Source organism: Neoarius graeffei, chromosome 8 (genome assembly GCF_027579695.1).
Source record: "Neoarius graeffei isolate fNeoGra1 chromosome 8, fNeoGra1.pri, whole genome shotgun sequence".
In the NCBI taxonomy this organism is placed as follows: Eukaryota; Metazoa; Chordata; class Actinopteri; order Siluriformes; family Ariidae; genus Neoarius; species Neoarius graeffei.
The window spans coordinates 5,653,539-5,674,011 of NC_083576.1; the positions used below are offsets into that span (position 1 = coordinate 5,653,539).

The 20,473-nt window shown below is 39.4% G+C and overlaps 1 protein-coding gene and 1 long non-coding RNA gene across 3 annotated transcripts; both read right to left on the reverse strand.

Moving 5' to 3' along the window:
- Positions 1 to 607: 607 nt before the first annotated feature.
- LOC132889990 (uncharacterized) lies at positions 608 to 5,199 on the reverse strand. Of its 2 annotated transcripts, XR_009655123.1 has the most exons (5): positions 5,131 to 5,199; positions 4,388 to 4,495; positions 3,705 to 3,749; positions 3,128 to 3,262; positions 608 to 962 (listed from the first exon to the last, which is right to left on the reverse strand). It is a non-coding gene; the product is annotated as an uncharacterized LOC132889990 (long non-coding RNA). The 2 variants fall into 2 exon arrangements; XR_009655124.1 differs by lacking the exons at positions 3,705 to 3,749; positions 4,388 to 4,495; positions 5,131 to 5,199 and adding an exon at positions 3,426 to 3,513.
- Positions 5,200 to 5,230: 31 nt separating this feature from the next.
- LOC132890325 (uncharacterized) lies at positions 5,231 to 9,826 on the reverse strand. Its single transcript, XM_060927137.1, has 9 exons — positions 9,707 to 9,826; positions 8,839 to 8,910; positions 8,611 to 8,718; positions 8,127 to 8,231; positions 7,625 to 7,732; positions 7,340 to 7,447; positions 6,604 to 6,711; positions 5,910 to 5,973; positions 5,231 to 5,238 (listed from the first exon to the last, which is right to left on the reverse strand). The coding sequence occupies exons 1-9, from the start codon at positions 9,824 to 9,826 to the stop codon at positions 5,231 to 5,233; spliced, it is 801 nt and encodes a 266-aa protein (XP_060783120.1).
- Between the last annotated feature and the right edge of the window lie 10,647 nt (positions 9,827 to 20,473).

Genomic DNA, 20,473 nt, shown 5'->3' on the forward strand with positions numbered 1-20,473 from the left:
CCCTGCATTTCTGTCCCCTATCTTGCTACCTGATTTGTGACTGTGTTCCAGTTGGCTCGCTAACTCTTGCCTACTGAGGGACTGCTCGCTGGGAGACTGCCTGAAACCCAAGCACTGTCAGCCTACAGCCACAGCTCTCTGACTACGCCAGATCTCAGCTGCTAAGCAGGGTTGGGCCCAGTCAGTACTTGGATGGGAGACCTCAGACATCACCTCCTGCCTCTCAGTTCTCCTGCCACTGGACTTCACCCACACACATTCTCCCAACTCCCTTTTCCCCTGTTATTAATAAACTGTGGTTTGAGCGCAATTGATCTCCTCTCCTGTTTGTTCCGTGACAGTTTTCCAAAATAATATGATTTAGGCACACTAATTGCAGTCACAATACACATAACACAGTACTATCAAATGCATTAAAGTCAAATTTGTATTGCTCATGTCAACTTTTAATGTGTTTAACTTTACAAACATGAACAATTGAAGTTGAAGTAACATCAATCTTCTGAATGTTTAGCTACCTGAGTTTAAAAAAGGAAAGTCACTTATGAAAAATTTAAACAATATTCAGTGTGTCTTTACTGACACTAGTGTAAACAAATAACTCAGTTAACATGTAAACAAAAAGGGCATTCCCTTTATGAAATACAAAGACATCCTTCAATGTGAATTTTGCAGAGGCATATGAAAGTGAACAAAAACTGCCATACCATAAAGTTGGTAATCTTCACACTATTTGCATTGTATTTTCCTTTTGTAGGATGTAATGCGGTTGTAAATGTAGAATTTCACGTGTTGCCACTCTCGGTTCTTAAGAGCTTCTGGCTCAGCATTCAAACACTTCATACAGTCGCTCTTTGCTGGTACAATGCAAGATGTGATGAAGCGCTTCATATGCCTTTCTACCGCCTGTACCTCTTTCTGCTGCCAGGGCATTTTCTTCTGGGTAGCTCTGCCTTGATATGCTAAAGAATTGAAAAGAAAGAGTGAGTGCTGGAAATACTATCTGAAGTTCTCTATCAACAGGTGAACATTCTAAGCTTAAATAGATTTTTTTTTTTACTCTGAATAGAACTAAAATATTGTCAGTCTAACAATAATTTCTACCTTCTGCTCATCATTAGGGAAAAAGATTAGTATACTACAAGTCATACAAATTGTTTTAATTGTTACATTTGATTATAGTGCAGTCCTGTTCATGTCAATATTTTAGATTAATTCATCTTATATCATGTAGTATGGTAATATCCTTATATGTAGTGCAGTGGTTTTCAAAGAATAATGATAGTGATTGTGATGTCTAATATGATGGTGATGGCTTTAGCCAGTTTTAGCCTGAGTTTGAGTAACAGCTTCAGAAAGTAAGAACACACATTTATGTAACTGGTGACAAGCATACAAATATGCAATATGGTCAGTAAAAGCATGTAAAGTTTCTTTTTATGAGTCCATCTACAACCCCGATTCCAAAAAAGTTGGGACAAAGTACAAATTGTAAATAAAAACAGAATGCAATGATGTGGAAGTTTCAAAATTCCATATTTTATTCAGAATAGAACATAGATGACATATCAAATGTTTAAACTGAGAAAATGTATCATTTAAAGAGAAAAATTAGGTGATTTTAAATTTCATGACAACAACACATCTCAAAAAAGTTGGGACAAGGCCATGATTACTACTGTGAGACATCCCCTTTTCTCTTTACAACAGTCTGTAAACGTCTGGGGACTGAGGAGACAAGTTGCTCAAGTTTAGGGATAGGAATGTTAACCCATTCTTGTGTAATGTAGGATTCTAGTTGCTCAACTGTCTTAGGTCTTTTTTGTCGTATCTTCCGTTTTATGATGTGCCAAATGTTTTCTATGGGTGAAAGATCTGGACTGCAGGCTGGCCAGTTCAGTACCCGGACCCTTCTTCTATGCAGCCATGATGCTGTAATTGATGCAGTATGTGGTTTGGCATTGTCATGTTGGAAAATGCAAGGTCTTCCCTGAAAGAGACGTCGTCTGGATGGGAGCATATGTTGCTCTAGAACCTGGATATACCTTTCAGCATTGATGGTGTCTTTCCAGATGTGTAAGCTGCCCATGCCACACACACTAATGCAACCCCATACCATCAGAGATGCAGGCTTCTGAACTGAGCGCTGATAACAACTTGGGTCGTCCTTCTCCTCTTTAGTCCGAATGACACGGTGTCCCTGATTTCCATAAAGAACTTCACATTTTGATTCGTCTGACCACAGAACACTTTTCCACTTTGCCACAGTCCATTTTAAATGAGCCTTGGCCCAGAGAAGACGTCTGCGCTTCTGGATCATGTTTAGATACGGCTTCTTCTTTGAACTATAGAGTTTTAGCTGGCAACGGCGGATGGCACGGTGAATTGTGTTCACAGATAATGTTCTTTGGAAATATTCCTGAGCCCATTTTGTGATTTCCAATACAGAAGCATGCCTGTATGTGATGCAGTGCCATCTAAGGGCCCGAAGATCACGGGCACCCAGTATGGTTTTCCAGCCTTGACCCTTACGCACAGAGATTCTTCCAGATTCTCTGAATCTTCTGATGATATTATGCACTGTAGATGATGATATGTTCAAACTCTTTGTAATTTTACACTGTCGAACTCCTTTCTGATATTGCTCCACTATTTGTCGGCGCAGAATTAGGGGGATTGGTGATCTTCTTCCCATCTTTACTTCTGAGAGCCAGTCATACTTTTTATACCCAGGTCATGTTAATGACCTATTGCCAATTGACCTAATGAGTTGCAAGTTGGTCCTCCAGCTGTTCCTTTTTTGTACCTTTAACTTTTCCAGCCTCTTATTGCCCCTGTCCCAACTTTTTTGAGATGTGTTGCTGTCATGAAATTTCAAATGAGCCAATATTTGGCATGAAATTTCAAAATGTCTCACTTTCGACATTTGATATGTTGTCTATGTTCTATTGTGAATACAATATCAGTTTTTGAGATTTGTAAATTATTGCATTCCGTTTTTATTTACAATTTGTACTTTGTCCCAACTTTTTTGGAATCAGGGTTGTATTTGCTATTATTATTATTATTATTATATAACATTAAGAGATCAATTGTAATCACTGCTAATATACAAAAGAATATATACCTTCTTTACCCTTGGAGGAAGGCCTCACAGTGCTGGCACTTGAAGTTATCTCATGATCTGACACTGGTTTGCGTCTCTTTGGTGATGTTGACTCATTCCTCTCAATCGGAGGCGAAGCCTCACCTGCTAATGGTTCTATGGAAAGCAAATTAAAAATTCAACATATTCAGAAATACAGGGTGGCCCAAAAGTTACTATACTGTACTTTCTTTTTCTATTCCATTTCAAATATCATTTTGGACAGATGTGAGGCCATCAGCATTTAAAAGCTTAGGTTTTGCCATTTTTGTAGACATACATTCACTGATGTGGTGTCCATGGATGCTGTAAATTGTACTACATATAGGAGCAGTGTGACGGGCCATAAAACATTTTTTTGCAATACTGCTCCAATGTCAATTGGTGAGCAAAATTGACAAAAAAATAATTGTAAATTATTGCATTCCGTTTTTATTTACAATTTGTACTTTGTCCCAACTTTTTTGGAATCAGGGTTGTATTTGCTATTATTATTATTATTATATAACATTAAGAGATCAATTGTAATCACTGCTAATATAGGCAAGGGAATAATCACCTCACTGAGATCACGTTATTGTACATATTCAGGCTCTGTAAAAATCTGTAAACACAAGCAATTTTTATCGATTTTAGAACATCTTTTTTTGTAATAATAGAGAAATAGGAAAAGAACAACTGTTTATATGAAATGTATTACTTCTAGTAAGTAAGCAGGACAGCAGGGTATATTTAAGCGTTCACATACTCTTTTGTTAAAGGCCTTAATAAGTTTAAGTTTAGTCTAAACAGTAAACAGCTAAGCTAACAGCTAAGTTCTATATATACATATACAGTACACACATTCTCAAACAGCCACTGCGGGGACATTTCACACACTGTTCAAAAGTTCCATATGGGGACACACTATGCTGAATTTTTCACACAGTTTTTCTTTGAAAAGTGTGTGAAATTGTGCTAGATGTGAACATGTTCTATGGGGACGCCGTAATTGTCTAGAAAAATGTGATAATAACCAAAGAAAAAAGTGTGAATGGTGGCCAAAATGTAACCTACATGTTTTCCTAACACTAAGCTTCTATAAATGTCTTACATCAAACACTTTGTTGTGGTAATTCATACTTAGTGGCCATCAAAACAGCCTTATTTTCTCATTTTAGGTGTCTAAAATGGTTAATCAATAAATACCCAACACATGGACAGACTGTAGGATGGTGTTTGAAGTGATGAATTTGAAAATACCTGTTCAAGGCTACTCTCTGAACTAGCAGCATCATCCGTCTGACCTTTGGATAGCAGTAAAGGATGAGAGCCCTCGACCATCACTGAATTTACTGCAACACTAGTTATCTGTGAACACATATTACATAACAACGATATTTTCAGAATATAACAGGAAAAAAAAAAATCACAAAAAATAAACTCTAAATTCAAGACTACATGGATACATAATGACTGCAACTTCAGACAAAACTCTGATGTGAAATGCATGCCGACATAGACCTGACTTGAGAGATAAATAACAAATTTGTATTAAAGTAGTGCTTTCCTAACAGCCAAGTTCTATATATACATATACACACACACATTCTCAAACAGCCACTGCGGGGACATTTCACACACTATTGGACAGTTCACTATGGGGACACACTATGCTAAATTTTTCACACAGGTTTTCTTTGAAAAGTGTGTGAAAGTGTGCTAGATGTGAACGTGCTCTATGGGGACACCGTAATTGTCTAGAATAATGTGATAATAACCAAAGAAAAAAGTGTGAGTGGTGGCTAAAATGTAACCTACATGTCTTCCTAACACTAAGCTTCTATAAATGAATTACGTTAAACACTGTGTTGTGATAATTCATACTTAGTGACCATCACAACAGCCTTACTTTCTCATTTAGGTGTCTAAAATAGCTAAACAATAAATACCGAACACATGGACAGACTGTAGGATGGTGTTTGAAGTGATGAATTTGAAAATACCTGTTCAAGGCTACTCTGTGAACTAGTAGCATCATCCGTCTGACCTTTAGATATTAGTAAAGGATGAGAGCCCTCGACCATCACTGAATTTACTGCAACACTAGTTATCTGTGAACACATATTACATAACAACAATATTTCAGAATATAACAGGAAAAAAATCACAAAAAAATAAACTCTAAATGCAACACTACATGAATACATAATGACTGCAACTTCAGACAAAACTCTGATGTGAAATGCATGCCGACATAGACCTGACTTGAGAGATAAATAACAAATTTGTATTAAAGTAGTACTTTCCTAACAGCCAAGTTCTATATATACATATACACAGATTCTCAAACAGCCACTGCGGGGACATTTCACACACTATTGGACAGTTCACTATGGGGACGCACTATGCTAAATTTTTCACACAGGTTTTCTTTGAAAAGTGTGTGAAAGTGTGTTAGATGTGAACGTGTTGTATGGGGACGCCGTAATTGTCTAGAATAATGTGATAATAAACAAAGAAAAAAGTGTGAGTGGTGGCTAAAATGTAACCTATATGTTTTCCTAACACTAAGCTTCTATAAATGTATTACGTTAAACACTGTGTTGTGATAATTCATACTTAGTGACCATCACAACAGCCTTACTTTCTCATTTAGGTGTCTAAAATAGCTAAACAATAAATACCGAACACATGGACAGACTGTAGGATGGTGTTTGAAGTGATGAATTTGAAAATACCTGTTCAAGGCTACTCTCTGAACTAGTAGAATCATCCATCTGACCTTTAGATAGCAGTAAAGGATGAGAGCCCTCGACCATCACTGAATTTACTGCAACACTAGTTATCTGTGAACACATATTACATAACAACAATATTTCAGAATATAACAGGAAAAAAAAATCACAAAAAATAAACTCTAAATGCAACACTACATGGATACATAATGACTGCAACTTAAAAAAAACTCTGATGTGAAATGCATGCCGACATAGACCTGACTTGAGAGATAAATAACAAATTTGTATTAAAGTAGTATTTTCCTAACAGCCAAGTTCTATATATACATATACACACACATTCTCAAACAGCCACTGCGGGGACATTTCACACACTATTGGACAGTTCACTATGGGGACACACTATGCTAAATTTTTCACACAGGTTTTCTTTGAAAAGTGTGTGAATATGTGCTAGATGTGAACGTGTTCTGTGGGGACGCCGTAATTGTCTAGAATAATGTGATAATAAACAAAGAAAAACGTGTGAGTGGTGGCTAAAATGTAACCTACATGTCTTCCTAACACTAAGCTTCTATAAATGTATTACATTAAACACTGTGTTGGGATAATTCATACTTAGTGACCATCACAACAGCCTTACTTTCTCATTTTAGGTGTCTAAAATAGCTAAACAACAAATACCCAACACATGGACAGACTGTAGGATGGTATTTGAAGTGATGAATTTGAAAATACCTGTTCAAGGCTACTCTCTGAACTAGTAGCATCATCCGTCTGACCTTTGGATAGCAGTAAAGGATGAGAGCCCTCGACCATCACTGAATTTACTGCAACACTAGTTATCTGTGAACACATATTACATAACAACGATATTTTCAGAATATAACAGGAAAAAAAAAATCACAAAAAATAAACTCTAAATTCAAGACTACATGGATACATAATGACTGCAACTTCAGACAAAACTCTGATGTGAAATGCATGCCGACATAGACCTGACTTGAGAGATAAATAACAAATTTGTATTAAAGTAGTACTTTCCTAACAGCAAAGTTCTATATATACATATACACACATTCTCAAACAGCCACTGCGGGGACATTTCACACACTATTGGACAGTTCACTATGGGGACGCACTATGCTAAATTTTTCACACAGGTTTTCTTTGAAAAGTGTGTGAAATTGTGCTAGATGTGAATGTGTTCTGTGGGGACGCCGTAATTGTCTAGAATGTGATAATAAACAAAGAAAAACGTGTGAATGGTAGCCAAAATGTAACCTACATGTCTTCCTAACACTAAGCTTCTATAAATGTATTACATTAAACACTGTGTTGGGATAATTCATACTTAGTGACCATCACAACAGCCTTACTTTCTCATTTTAGGTGTCTAAAATAGCTAAACAACAAATACCCAACACATGGACAGACTGTAGGATGGTGTTTGAAGTGATGAATTTGAAAATACCTGTTCAAGGCTACTCTGTGAACTAGTAGCATCATCCGTCTGACCTTTGGACAGTAGTAATGGATGGGAGTCCTTGACCGTCATTGAATTTACTGCAACACTAGTTATCTGTGAACACATATTACACAATGTCATTATTTCAGAATATAACAACAGGAGACATCTGTAATAACCATCACAATAGCCTCATTTTCTCATTTTAGTTGTCTAAAATAGCTAAACAATAAATAACCAACACATGGACAGACTGTAGGATGGTATGTGAAGTGATGAATTTGAAAATACCTGTTCAAGGCTACTCTGTGAACCAGTAACATCATCCATCTGACCTTTAGACAGTAGCAAAGGATGGGAGTCCTCGACCATCATTGAGTTTACTGCAACACTAGTTATCTGTGAACGCATATTACATAATGACAATATTTCAGAATATAACTTCAGGAGAAATTCACAATAAATAAACTGCATATGTAACAGTAGATGGATATATAATGACTGCAACTTCTGACAAAAATCACGTCATCAATTGCATGCAGACATAGACAATAGATAATAAACAAAGAAAAAAGTGTTAGTGTTTGCTAAAATGTAACCTATATGCTTTCCTAACACTAAGCTTCTATAAATGTATTACATTAAACACTGTGTTGTGATAATTCATACTTAACCATGAAAATAGCCATATTTTCTCATTCTGAAATAGCTAAACAACACAGAAATAACACATGGAAGTGTTTTAGGATTGTATCTGTGTTGAATTTGTAGGAAGTGATGAATTTGAAAATACCTGTTCAAGGCTACTCTCTGGACCATTAGCATCATCCATCTGACAGCTGGACACCAGTAAAGGAGAATGCTCCACCATCATTGTATTTACTTCAACACTGGTTATCTGTGAACACATATTTCATAATGACAGTATTTCAGAATATAACAGGAGACAGATGTCTAAAATGTAGCCCAAGTATTCTGCTAACACTAAGCTTCTTCTGTTCATTATATTAAAAACTTTGCATTTTCATAATTGATTCATAATTGATAAATATCAAAATAGGCTTGTTTCCTCATTTTAATTGTCTAAAAGAGCTAAACATTGTGTTGTTTAGGGAAATCTCTATGATGAGATGTATGATGAACATGTATTAGTCATCAAAAAAATTAGCTATTTCTAATTTGTGATGCCATTACTTTTACAGACCATAATAATACAAACTAAAATAAAAAGACAGAGAGATACTGTATAAGTATTTAAATGATGAACCTAAAATTACCTGTCGACAGTTGTTCTGTTGGCCAGTTGCATCATCCAATGGATTCTTTGACAAGACAGAAGGGTGAGAGTTCTTCACTGTCGTGGTCCTTTTTGCAGTTCTGGTGGTCTATAAACACAAGTTATTACAAATTTGAAATATCAAGTGTCTACTTTAGTATTTGCAATTTGAAGTCAATCATGTGATGGTAACCATTTGATTTCTCTGGGTGCCTGATACAAAATATACCTTTTTTTTTTTATTTTTGATGTTGTGTTTGCCCAGTGAAGCCTTTAAATCCACATTTGTATCATTGGCATCCTGCAAACATTATTCATGAATTAGTACTGATTGACTTTTTTGTGTGTTACTTCATTAGTAGCAATATACTGCTATCCAGTCTTGCCTCTAATATTCATCCTGTACAGTATATTCTCAGAAAATGAATGAGTTGAATGAATCAGTGAAAATAAATTACACAACATTGATCATTTGTGGACTTCATATTTCTGTATAAGAATTTATAATTTCACTTGGTTGTAGAAAATGGCATTAAAATTATTGTTAAACTAAACACTTGGTAATACTAGTAATACTTGATAGTGGGTTTATTTAAGCATGTATTTTATTCTTATACTACATTTTACTTTTATTAGTAAAATAGATAAATCAATAGGGCGGCACGGTGGTGTAGTGGTTAGCGCTGTCGCCTCACAGCAAGAAGGTCCGGGTTCGAGCCCCATGGCCGGCGAGGGCCTTTCTGTGCGGAGTTTGCATGTTCTCCCCGTGTCTGCGTGGGTTTCCTCCGGGTGCTCCGGTTTCCCCCACAGTCCAAAGACATGCAGGTTAGGTTAACTGGTGACTCTAAATTGACCGTAGGTGTGAATGTGAGTGTGAATGGTTGTCTGTGTCTATGTGTCAGCCCTGTGATGACCTGGCGACTTGTCCAGGGTGAACCCCGCCTTTCACCCGTAGTCAGCTGGGATAGGCTCCAGCTTGCCTGCGACCCTGTAGAACAGGATAAAGCGGCTACAGATAATGAGATGAGATGAGATAAATCAATATTAGTGTAATGTATTTAACCTGCGTAATAGATGATGTTTACTATGCAACATACCTGTGCTCTCCATGGGCAGTCATCACCCCCATAGTTGTACAGAATTTCTTCCCCTTCATCAATGTCTTTTATGGCAAACAAACACAGATGTGGTTTGCCATCCACATCGATTCTTTTCATCCGACAATTTGGGCTTTGGTGATCGTCGTTGACCAGCCGGCCAAACGACTCGTCCTCTGTAGAGGCATCAATACTTAAAAAGACAGGAAAGGGTGATTAGTGTACATACACAGCATCACCCCAAAACCACAGCCTCACAAAGACTAGTGTAGAACAGTGGGACATGGAAGAGGAAGAGTATTAGCTGCAACTTCAAATCTTACCACCATGTTTTTCCTCTCCAGTTGAAAGCAAACATAAATGCAGCACACACTGGATTGTAAAGTTTTCTTCTTCTTTGAGCTTCTGCATCGCTTATCATATCTCCCCTATACTCGACAACAAAGTCTCCTTTGCAGATTGGGCCTTTTGCAAATATACCACGTCCTGTAAAACACAATTTCAGCAACTGTATGTCTTTTTAATGTATGTAGACCCCTTTATACTCAATAACACGTGACTTAGCTAGATGTCAAAAGTGGCTAATGCAGGCCCGGCGCCAGAATTGAAATATTCAGGGGGTGATCAGTTTATCAGAGGGGGCGGTGTTAAAAAAAAAAAAAAAACGCTCCGGATGGGACGTGCCTTTGAGCGTGCATAATGGGTGCGCTCGTATTATTTCATATGCTTGTGTATTTTCAATATATTTAGGCTACACCTCTGTAAGAGAGTAAGAGTATACAGAGCAAGTAATAAGAGTATTTTTTTTTTTATTTGAACGTATAGGCCCATGAGCTCCTGTCCTGCATTGTCAAAACTGAGCCAACAAATGATCTGAGCCAGCCAGAGACAGCTCCACATAGCACTCCATCATGAGCGTAAACAACACAGCGCAAAATGACAGTTACACAACGGGTCAATGATCAACCTCTTCATTTAAACAATACGAATATACACTTTTATCTCACCATAATTAGTCCATATCTTCACATAAAATACTGCGTGGGACTGGAAGCATATGCTAGCCTACCTCAGAAGAGTTGAAGCCTTCGGTTGGATGTCGTGTTGAATCTTCTGAGAAGGACATCTCGCCACTCTCTGTTGAATCTCCAGGCATTGACACCATGCAATCGACTCGATATACAATATAATGTAGCCTAGCAACCACATCATAGCAACCCTCAACCTATCAAATTGCTTTGAACAGTTGCCATTTCAGTTTGTTTTAAAAGTAATTAATTTAGTTTATTTGTTAAAGTAGTTTTAGAATTTGAAAATCGCCTTTGCATGTAACGATGAATACTAATATTTGTAGTATATTACAAAAAAATCACTCAAAAATGTTTATCCGTAATGATTTTATAGAGGATTTTCTGCGATAGCCCACGAGCAAAACATCGCGTTGCGATCACGTGACCGATGACGTAGTAAATTGACAAGCTAGACAGCTCACTGCCTGTACATACTGTGACTGAGTGACAATTCACGGATCTACGGATTATTTCCACTGTATACGATGGTAAAAAAGTGTGTCGCGTACAGCTGTTCTAAAACCAACAAAGACGGAGTATCTCTGCATCAGTTCCCTGATCCTGATAAGAATAATGGATACGATCTCGCTGAGTGGAACCGGCAAGTAAAGCGGACGAGGGCAGACTGGTGCTAGTTGAAGGCTAGTGCACATATTTATGCTGGTGAGTGTAAAGGGAAAAGTGGTTTTTATAGTCCATGGGAGAATCTTGAGGCGCGCTTTGAATGAGCTTCCCGAACCTTTAGGACAATTAAAGGGTTCTTTAACTAAACAAGAACTAGACGATCCCTGGACGAGTTCCTGCTTTGCACTTCTATGATACAGCCGTGACTGTCCTCATTCAGGCCTGCATTTTTCTTCTCCCCAAGCTCCGAACGCACACAAAGCAGACTTTGACAGCTGCAGTCATTTCCGTGTTGTTGGAAAGGCCGCTTGAACGCCATCGGTTCGCCCCAAAAATACTGCCGATCACGACGCACATTTCGGCCCAGACCTCTGATTTAGTAGAAAAAATGTTGTGCATCGACTCACCTCGACTGGAACACGATTCACTTTCGTCTGAATAATCGCTGTCTGATTCACTCATTTCGCTTGTGTTTATACTGGATGCTGCCATCCTGGTCAATTTACTACGTCATCGGTCACGTGACTCCCGACTGGGATTTCCAGGAAATGCTTCCCAGAAGCTCGGTTTTGTCGCTCAAATACACCCCTTTGATGGGGAAATTTTTTATTTTTAATTTGCATACATTGAATATACTACATTTTCATCAATAGTGGGTTCTAAAATTCTAGAACTACTTTAAATATTTGATATTATTGAATAGTTTAGGCTACTATTTTGCAGTATTTCATTGTTATTATTATAATTTTTTTTCCAACTCTCGCAACTGAGGGGGCGGGGTGATTGACTTGAGGGGGCGTCGCCCCCAAACGCCCCCTCGTAGCGCCGGGCCTGGGCTAATGTCTGCTTGTGAAGTGTTAAATGGGATAGCTTGCTATAACAAACAGAAGACTAAGAAGCTAATAGTTAATAGTGCTAGCAGGCTAGCTACTTGGATAGTCATAAAAGGGTAACTGAAGTTAAATTCAAGTATTTGCATTTTGTTCCTTTTTACTTTGTGTACTTAGTTTGACACCCCACGTGGTGTGATTAACTAAGAATGTTTTCAGCAGCTTGTACCCAACTAGCTAACCCTCGTTGTAACACCTACAAGTTTAACTGTCAAAATACATACATAATCACACCCATAATTACAAATTACATGTTTGCCATCAAGTTGCACTTACCATGTTTTGAATTTTTCTTTTGGATGAGCACTCTTCTCCTCAGCTTCCATCTTTTTCAGACTTTATACTTGAAATGTAATGGATCGGCATGTTTAACACTAAAAAAATCCGCTTGCCGTTGTAAACGTTCCTTATGGGGACGGGAAATAGGCGGCGCCAGACCATATTTGGAATGTGTGTGTGTGAAAGCAGTGAGTGCGTTACCAGCTAGAAACTATAAGGGGGCGCAGCTGTACACACACCTCACACAGAAAATGACTGAAAAATGTGACTTATGGGCCAATGTGAAAAACTTCACAGGGACCCTCAGTATGGCTCCAGCACTCAGGTCAGAGAGTTTCCACTATGGGGACCTGGATTTTTGTCCCCATAGTGGAACTGGTCCCCTTAGTGTGACTGTGTAAACAGATTTTCGTCCCCATAATGTAAGGAATACCAGAACACACACACACACACACACACACCCTGCAGTATTAATGACTGTGACAGGCCCACAGACACACACTAATCACCGTCTGGATCAGGAGACTGAGGACGGCGGTGAACAGCACGAATATCACATGTAAATCACACGTCAGGAGCACCACTGATACACAAACATGTAAACAACATGTAAACAACACAACAAGACAGAGACGATTTGTAAAAGACACACAATACGACATCAGCAACAGTAACGAGTAATAAAATAAAACAACATACTGTGATAAAAGTGACGTGAACGTGCTTCATCTCTCCTCTTCTTTCTTTTACTGATTGATTCTTTCTTAATGGTTATAATTTTCTTTCTTTCTTTCTTTCTTTCTTTCTTTCTTTATTGATTCTTTTTTTCTTGCTGGATATAATTTCCTTCCTTCCTTCCTTCCTTCCTTCCTTCCTTCCTTCCTTCCTTTCTTTTACTGATTGATTCTTTCTTAATGGTTATAATTTTCTTTCTTTCTTTCTTTTTTGCTGATTATCATTTCTTTCTTTTTATTGATTCTTTTTTTCCTTGCTGGATATAATTTTCTTTCTTTCTTTCTTTCTTTCTTTCTTTCTTTCTTTCTGACCGGACATAATTTTCTTTCTTTCCATCACTGCATCTCCCACCCTCTCCACTTCCTTCCTTCCTGATCAGCATCACAATCTCTATCTCTCTCTGTCTCTCCTTCATTAAACTCATCCCTCCCCCTCCCCTCCTCTCTCTCTCTCTCTCTGTTGATCCCTTTATCACTATATATTTCCTTCCTATCAAATGCCCCTCTCCCCCTCTCTTTCTCTTGACATTTACACTGAATATTTTTATCAGGGTTGAGGTGCAGAGACAGGTTCGGGTGCGAAAACCTTTTATTTACGGAGGATAATCAAAGCAACAAAAGAAAAAAAAAAACCACCAGGTATGAAAACACGACAGTGGAAGTGAGAAACACGATGACATCAGCATGAAAAAACAAACAAACAAACAAACAACAAAAAACCACCAGACAAACTAACAGAAGGTGGGGTTTAAAAAAGGCAATAAGTGAAGACGAGAGAAAGCAGGTGGCGGAAATGATGCATTGCCTCCTGGGTGTACAGTTCGACAGGTTCTGCCTGTACAAGTGCATCTCAGAATACTGGAATCTCATGAACATCCAGTTCATTCTCTCTTTAGTCCAGGTAAGATGCTCCTGACGTTATCTCTGGTTCAGGAGTGACTTGATGTCAGGAATTTGACAGTTGTAGCCCCTTTCCTGAAGACGTCTGTGTGTGGTGGCTCTTGATGCACCGACACCAGCCTCAGTCCGCGCCTTGTGAAGCTCTCCCAAGTTCCTGAATCGGCTTTTCTTGACAATCCCTGTTGTCAAGGCTGCACTCATCCCTGTTGCTTGTGCACCTTTTCCAGCCAGCCTTTTCAGCAATAATCTTCTGTGGCTTATCCTCCTTGTGGAGGGTGTCGATGATCGTCTTCTGGATGACTGTCCGGTCAGCAGTCTTCCCTGTGAGTGTGTGATTGTGGTCGCATTGATTGTACTTCACTAAACCGAGAGATACACGGGATTTATACTGTTTTACGCAAACTCGAAATGAAACATTCGGATAATTCGTATAATTTGAGATACTGTATTTCTGATTTTCAAGAGCTATGAGCCATAATCATCAAAATTAAAGCAAAAAAATTAAAGTCTTGAAATATTTCAGTTTACATGTAATGAATATATCATATATGAAAGTTTACTTTTTTGAATTAAATTATGAAAAAAAGAACATTTTCACGATATTTTAATACTTTGAGAGAGTGTTGTAGTCGAGTCACGAAACCTCGAGTCCGAGTCCAGTCTTGAGTCCCCAGTGTTCAAGTCCGAGTCATTAAAGAAAATTTCGAGTCGAGTCCACTATTGATCCGAATCGAGTCCAAGAACAAGACTCCACCCACACTATTTGACGATGGCTGTTTCATGCTTCTCTTTATCAAGGAGTGTGAAGTATTTTGTCAGAGACGGTTGGGAGACGGATGTAAGTGCAGAAGGTGTGTTTATTAATACAAGTGAAGACGGTAAACAATCCAGAACGGCAGGCAAAATTGTAAAACAGTGAAACAGGCGATAGGTCGAGCGAGGCACAAACAGGCTATCGTAGACTTGGCAGAATCAAAGACGAGAAACAAGAAATCAGACAAAGAAATAAGGCTTGGTAATGTGTCAGCAATGCAACTCAATACTTCACAAAGTAAGTGTGTTTTCACAGTTTTTATATAGACACACTGATTGCACCTTAATCCTGTGCAGGTGCGAGTCGTTTATGATGCATGGGCGAGAGTCTGCTTGGCGTGCGCGCGTGCGCTGTCCGGAACGTGCCTGAGAATCTGTCTGATGCATGTGCGGAGGTGCGCAGGTGTGACACTCTTGCACGAAATTAGTATAAAATTAATGTAGATATAATTATCTTGTGGGTGGCACGGTGGTGTAGTGGTTAGCGCTGTCGCCTCACAGCAAGAAGGTCCAGGTTCGAGCCCCGTGGCCGGCGAGGGCCTTTCTGTGTGGAGTTTGCATGTTCTCCCCGTGTCCGCGTGGGTTTCCTCCGGGTGCTCCGGTTTCCCCCACAGTCCAAAGACATGCAGGTTAGGTTAACTGGTGACTCTAAATTGAGCGTAGGTGTGAATGTGAGTGTGAATGGTTGTCTGTGTCTATGTGTCAGCCCTGTGATGACCTGGCGACTTGTCCAGGGTGTACCCCGCCTTTCACCCGTAGTCAGCTGGGATAGGCTCCAGCTCGCCTGCGACCCTGTAGAACAGGATAAAGCGGCTACAGATAATGAGATGATGAGATGATGGCATGTTGCAAAAAAATAAAGAAAAAATCCAAGTCCTCATCTCTGATTTACGAGTCCAAATGCAGTTAATTTATGAGTCAGAGTCCAAGAACGAGTCATCAGTGCTCAAGTCCAAGTTGAGTCACAAGTACTTAAAATTAGGGCACGAGTCAGACTTGAGTACTACAAGCCTGCTTTGAGATGCACTAGTATGCTTGAGTGAGTCGGTGGATGTGGTGGGCCTTCTGTATCAGCAGAAATGTTATAATTAGCCTTTGTTGAACAAAATAAATGTTCAGAAACAGGAAAAGAGCTCTCTCTCTCAACAGAGCCATGATGCAGCTCAACTCGTGCTGTGTTGCTAAGTAACTAACATCCCAACTTGGGCTTTTGACAACAATGGACTCACCACTTTGTGAATTCTACGTCATATCCGGTCTCACATGGTTGGCGTTGCATAGACGGTGGAAATACACAATATCCATAACTTTCTGTTCTGGAAAACTGAGTGGGAATGAAAAAAGTGTTCTCTATTCCATGTTGTTTTTACCTTTAACGGATTTCATATGTGAAAGGGGATTGTGTGTGTGTGTGTGTGTGTGTGTGTGTGCACACCTTGTGCTTATTTTCACCATGGCGTTAACACTGAGCTCTCTGCGCTGCACATTAACACGCTGGGTTTCAGAAACATGTTCTGCGTTTTTTACCTCGGCTAAAAGCCCCCCTGCAGGAGTGAAGCTCGCATCATGAATAATGCATGAGGAATAAACACAGCTTCTAATGCTCTTATTATAGTGTTCAGGGCAGATGGAAGCGAGTGCAAAATACACACACATACCGTACACACACTCATGTACTTTACAGCTACAATTATGAAGTGTGTGAGCCACAGAGACGCGAGCCAGCGGCGTGTTGGGTTTCATCAGATCGCTCCGTGTCTCACTGTGCTTTACATTTGAAATGAGGAACGCTCTTATGTTCACATTCAGAGAAGTTAAATGCTGCTTATGAGCCAAAAAAAAAAATCTCAGAAATAGATCCTCTCTTGCAAAACCTCCTCTGTCTTGACACCAAACTAGCGTTACTAACATCACTTCTTTTATCTCCAAAGAACCCGTGAGGAACTCTTTCTCGAGGGAGGAGGTAGAACGTACTATTGGAGCTCAGTTCATCCAAAGCGTCCACCATTTTGATTTTACTCTTGTTTTTAGCTTTCATACATAAACACATCACAGTGTCTCCAAATGGTTCCTTGTAGAACCCTACAGCTATATGTCCCTATTCAAGAGGGTTCCGAGTTACCCAGCCACTGGGGTTGTACAGGCCAGTGCACGCTGAGTGCCAGTCCCAAACCCGGATAGATCGCGGAGGGTTGTGTCAGGAAGGGCATCTGGTGTAAAACCGATGCCAATTCAAAGATGTGGATCAGGATGATCTGCTGTGGCGACCCATGATGGGAACAGCTGATAGAAGAAGAAAAGAGGGTTCAAAGTAGAACACAAACTATCCAGAAAGAAAAAAAAGAAGCCTTACAGAACTGTTTCCTCATCTTCATTAGTATTCACTGGTTCACAACATGTCAGCAACACAATGATACATAAACATGTAAACAATAAGATGATATAGAAACACATGTAAACAACATGTAAGCAATAACAGTGACAAATAAACACAAACATGTAAAAAAGCAATATATAAACATTTAAAGGTCCCATGGCATGAAATTTTCACTTTCTGAGGTTTTTTAATGTTAAAATGAGTTCCTCTGACCTTCTTAAATCACCCCAGTGGCTAGAAATTTCATAATGTGTAAACCAAACTATGCCCAACATTTGAGAATGGCGCGTCAAAATGGCGCGTTGATAAGCTCTTCCCTTTACTACGTCAGCAAGGGAGATGATCCCCACGCCCCCCCCTCTGGATTCCCACCCACTGTATGGATTGCCCGCCCAGTTGTAGTGAGGAGACCATAGAGGACACAACAACATGGCATCACCTAAGCGAGCGAAACATGGAAATTGCGCTGTACATGGATGTGACAACACAGAAAAGAGTCTGTTTTTACTGCCGACGGGAGAGCCCCTGAAGACGCAGTGGCTTAATTTTATTTACTTCAATAATACGCCGTCGAGTCTACCTAAGACGGTGTATGTTTGTCGGAAGCATTTTCCTGAGGAATGTTTCCACAACTTGGGACAGTACAGGGCAGGTTTTGCATATCAACTGTCACTGAAGCCTGGGTCCGTACCAAGCATCCCTGCCGCATCAGCAACAAACACCGAACAAGTAAGTGTATAACTGGTCGTTTTGCCGTGTTTTAAAATCGGTGCGTTAGCCTAGCAATGGCTACATTAGCTGTGCAGCTAACCGCTTCCTGCAGTTAGCCAGGTAATCTGTGCTACAAAACTAAAGAGCATGCAGCATGCTCTGTTAAACTGAGTTTAGTCTGGAAATTGACTGTAACTTATGAGCTTATGTTTGACTATTGCTCCGCAATGCATGTCTTCTGTTGGATAAGCGATATGTTGCTGTAGTTGCTGCTTCTATCCTCTTTGGTTATGGAGTGCGTGTTCAAGCCTAGGGTATTATACGTTCGTAAACTACCACTCCGAACACTCTCACTCTCTGTTCTCTGTCTCACGTTGAGTTTACGAAAGGAGTCCGAGGGAGAACGGGGTTTTGTCTTAGTAGCGTGGCTACAGGCGCTGATAGCAGCGAGTATGTGTGTGCGCAGCTTGGTCAAGCCCCTCCCCCTCCCCCCATGGCCCACCCCCACCCTCTACCCTTCCCCGCCTCCTGCTTCTCATTAGCAAAACGACGCACTGGGAAAAGCGCTGAAATGGGGCTTTCTCCCAGGAGGCTATATCTACGTGCCGAGGGTTCATTTCGAGAAAGGCTGCGGATATAACATCCGGAAACCTCCACGAGGCCGTTTAAAGCATCAACAAACCACCATGCCATGGGACCTTTAAACACAACGATACATAAACAACACAATGATACATAAACACATACAACATGAAAACAACAATATGACACAAACATGTAAACAACATGTAAGCAATATCAGTGATAAATAAACATGGAAACAACATGTAAAAACAACAATACATAAACAACATATAAGCAACACAATGATACATAAACACGTAAGCAATATGAAAACAACAATACAATACATAAACCTGGAAACAACATGCAAAAACAACAATACATTAACATGTAAACAACATATAAACACAATACATAAACAATATGCAACCAACACAATGATACATAAACATAAACATTTAAACACAACAGTACATAAACATTTAAACAACATGTTAGCAAAACCAGTGATAAATAAACATGGAAATAACATGTAAAAACAACAATACATAAACGCAATCAATACATAAACAACACAATCATACATAAACATGTAAATAACACAATGGTATGTAAACAATACCATGTGTGCAAGCAGCACAATAATACATAAACACATACAACATGTAAACACAACAGCACATAAACATGTAAACATGTTAGCAATACCAGTGATAAATCAACATGTAAAAACAGCAATGCATAAACACAAACAATATGTAAGCGACACAATGATACGTAAACATGCAAACAACATGCAAACACAACGGTACACAAACAACATGCAAGCAACACAATGATACATAAATGCATAAACAACAATACCAGTGATAAATAAACATGGAAACAATATGGAAAAACAACAATGCATAAACAATATGCAAGCAACAAGATACATGAACACATAAACAACATGTCAACACAACAGTACATAAACATGTAAACAACATGCCAAAATAACAATGCATAAACACAAACAATATGTCACCAACACAGTGACGCATAAACAGGCAAACAACATGATATGTAAACAAGTAAACAACATGTAAACACAATGGTACATAAAAAAATGTGCAAGCAGCACAGTGATACATAAACAACATGTCAAGTCAAGTGTATTTGTATAGCGCTTTTAACAATAAACATTGTCGCAAAGCAGTTTTACAGAATTTGAACAACTTAAAACATGAGCTAATTTTATCCCTAATCTATCCCCAATGAGCAAGCCTGTGGCGACGGTGGCAAGGAAAAACTCCCTCAGACGACATGAGGAAGAAACCTCGAGAGGAACCAGACTCAAAAGGGAACCCATCCTCATTTGGGCAACAACAGACAGCCTGACTATAATATTAACAGTTTGAACATGAAGTCAGCTTCGTTGATGCTATAAACCCCCCACTGACAGAAACCCGAGCACAAAACCGTTCACAACAACTGTAGTCGCAATGTCAGCAAGTCAACTGCAGTCCCCAGCCACAAAAGCACCACTGCAAGAGTCCAGAGCGTCCTCCAGGCGCGACCCCCAACTGTCCACATGGGGCCGTCCTCCACAGGATGAGACTCCAACCAGACACAGGGCACCAGGATGGATCAGGCAGGTCTGAGGAGCAGAAGAGGTTCAGCATCTCGATCTCAGGACTGACATGTAACTCAGATTTTGGGGTTGGAGAGAGAGAGAGAGAGAGAGAACACAGGTTGTTAGGTATTCCCAATGTCACCTGAATAAGTCGGAACAGTACACAGATTGCACCGAGTACAAGCAGGGA

Bases quoted from the DNA above. Each gene is read 5' to 3' on its own strand.
- LOC132890325 (XM_060927137.1), bottom strand. From the start codon at position 9,826: ATGAAAAGAATCGATGTGGATGGCAAACCACATCTGTGTTTGTTTGCC. The intron at 7,448-7,624 runs GTATTTTCAAAT...ATGTGTTCACAG, and splicing joins CACAGAGTAGCCTTGAACAG to ATAACTAGTGTTGCAGTAAA. The intron at 6,712-7,339 runs GTATTTTCAAAT...ATGTGTTCACAG, and splicing joins CACAGAGTAGCCTTGAACAG to ATAACTAGTGTTGCAGTAAA.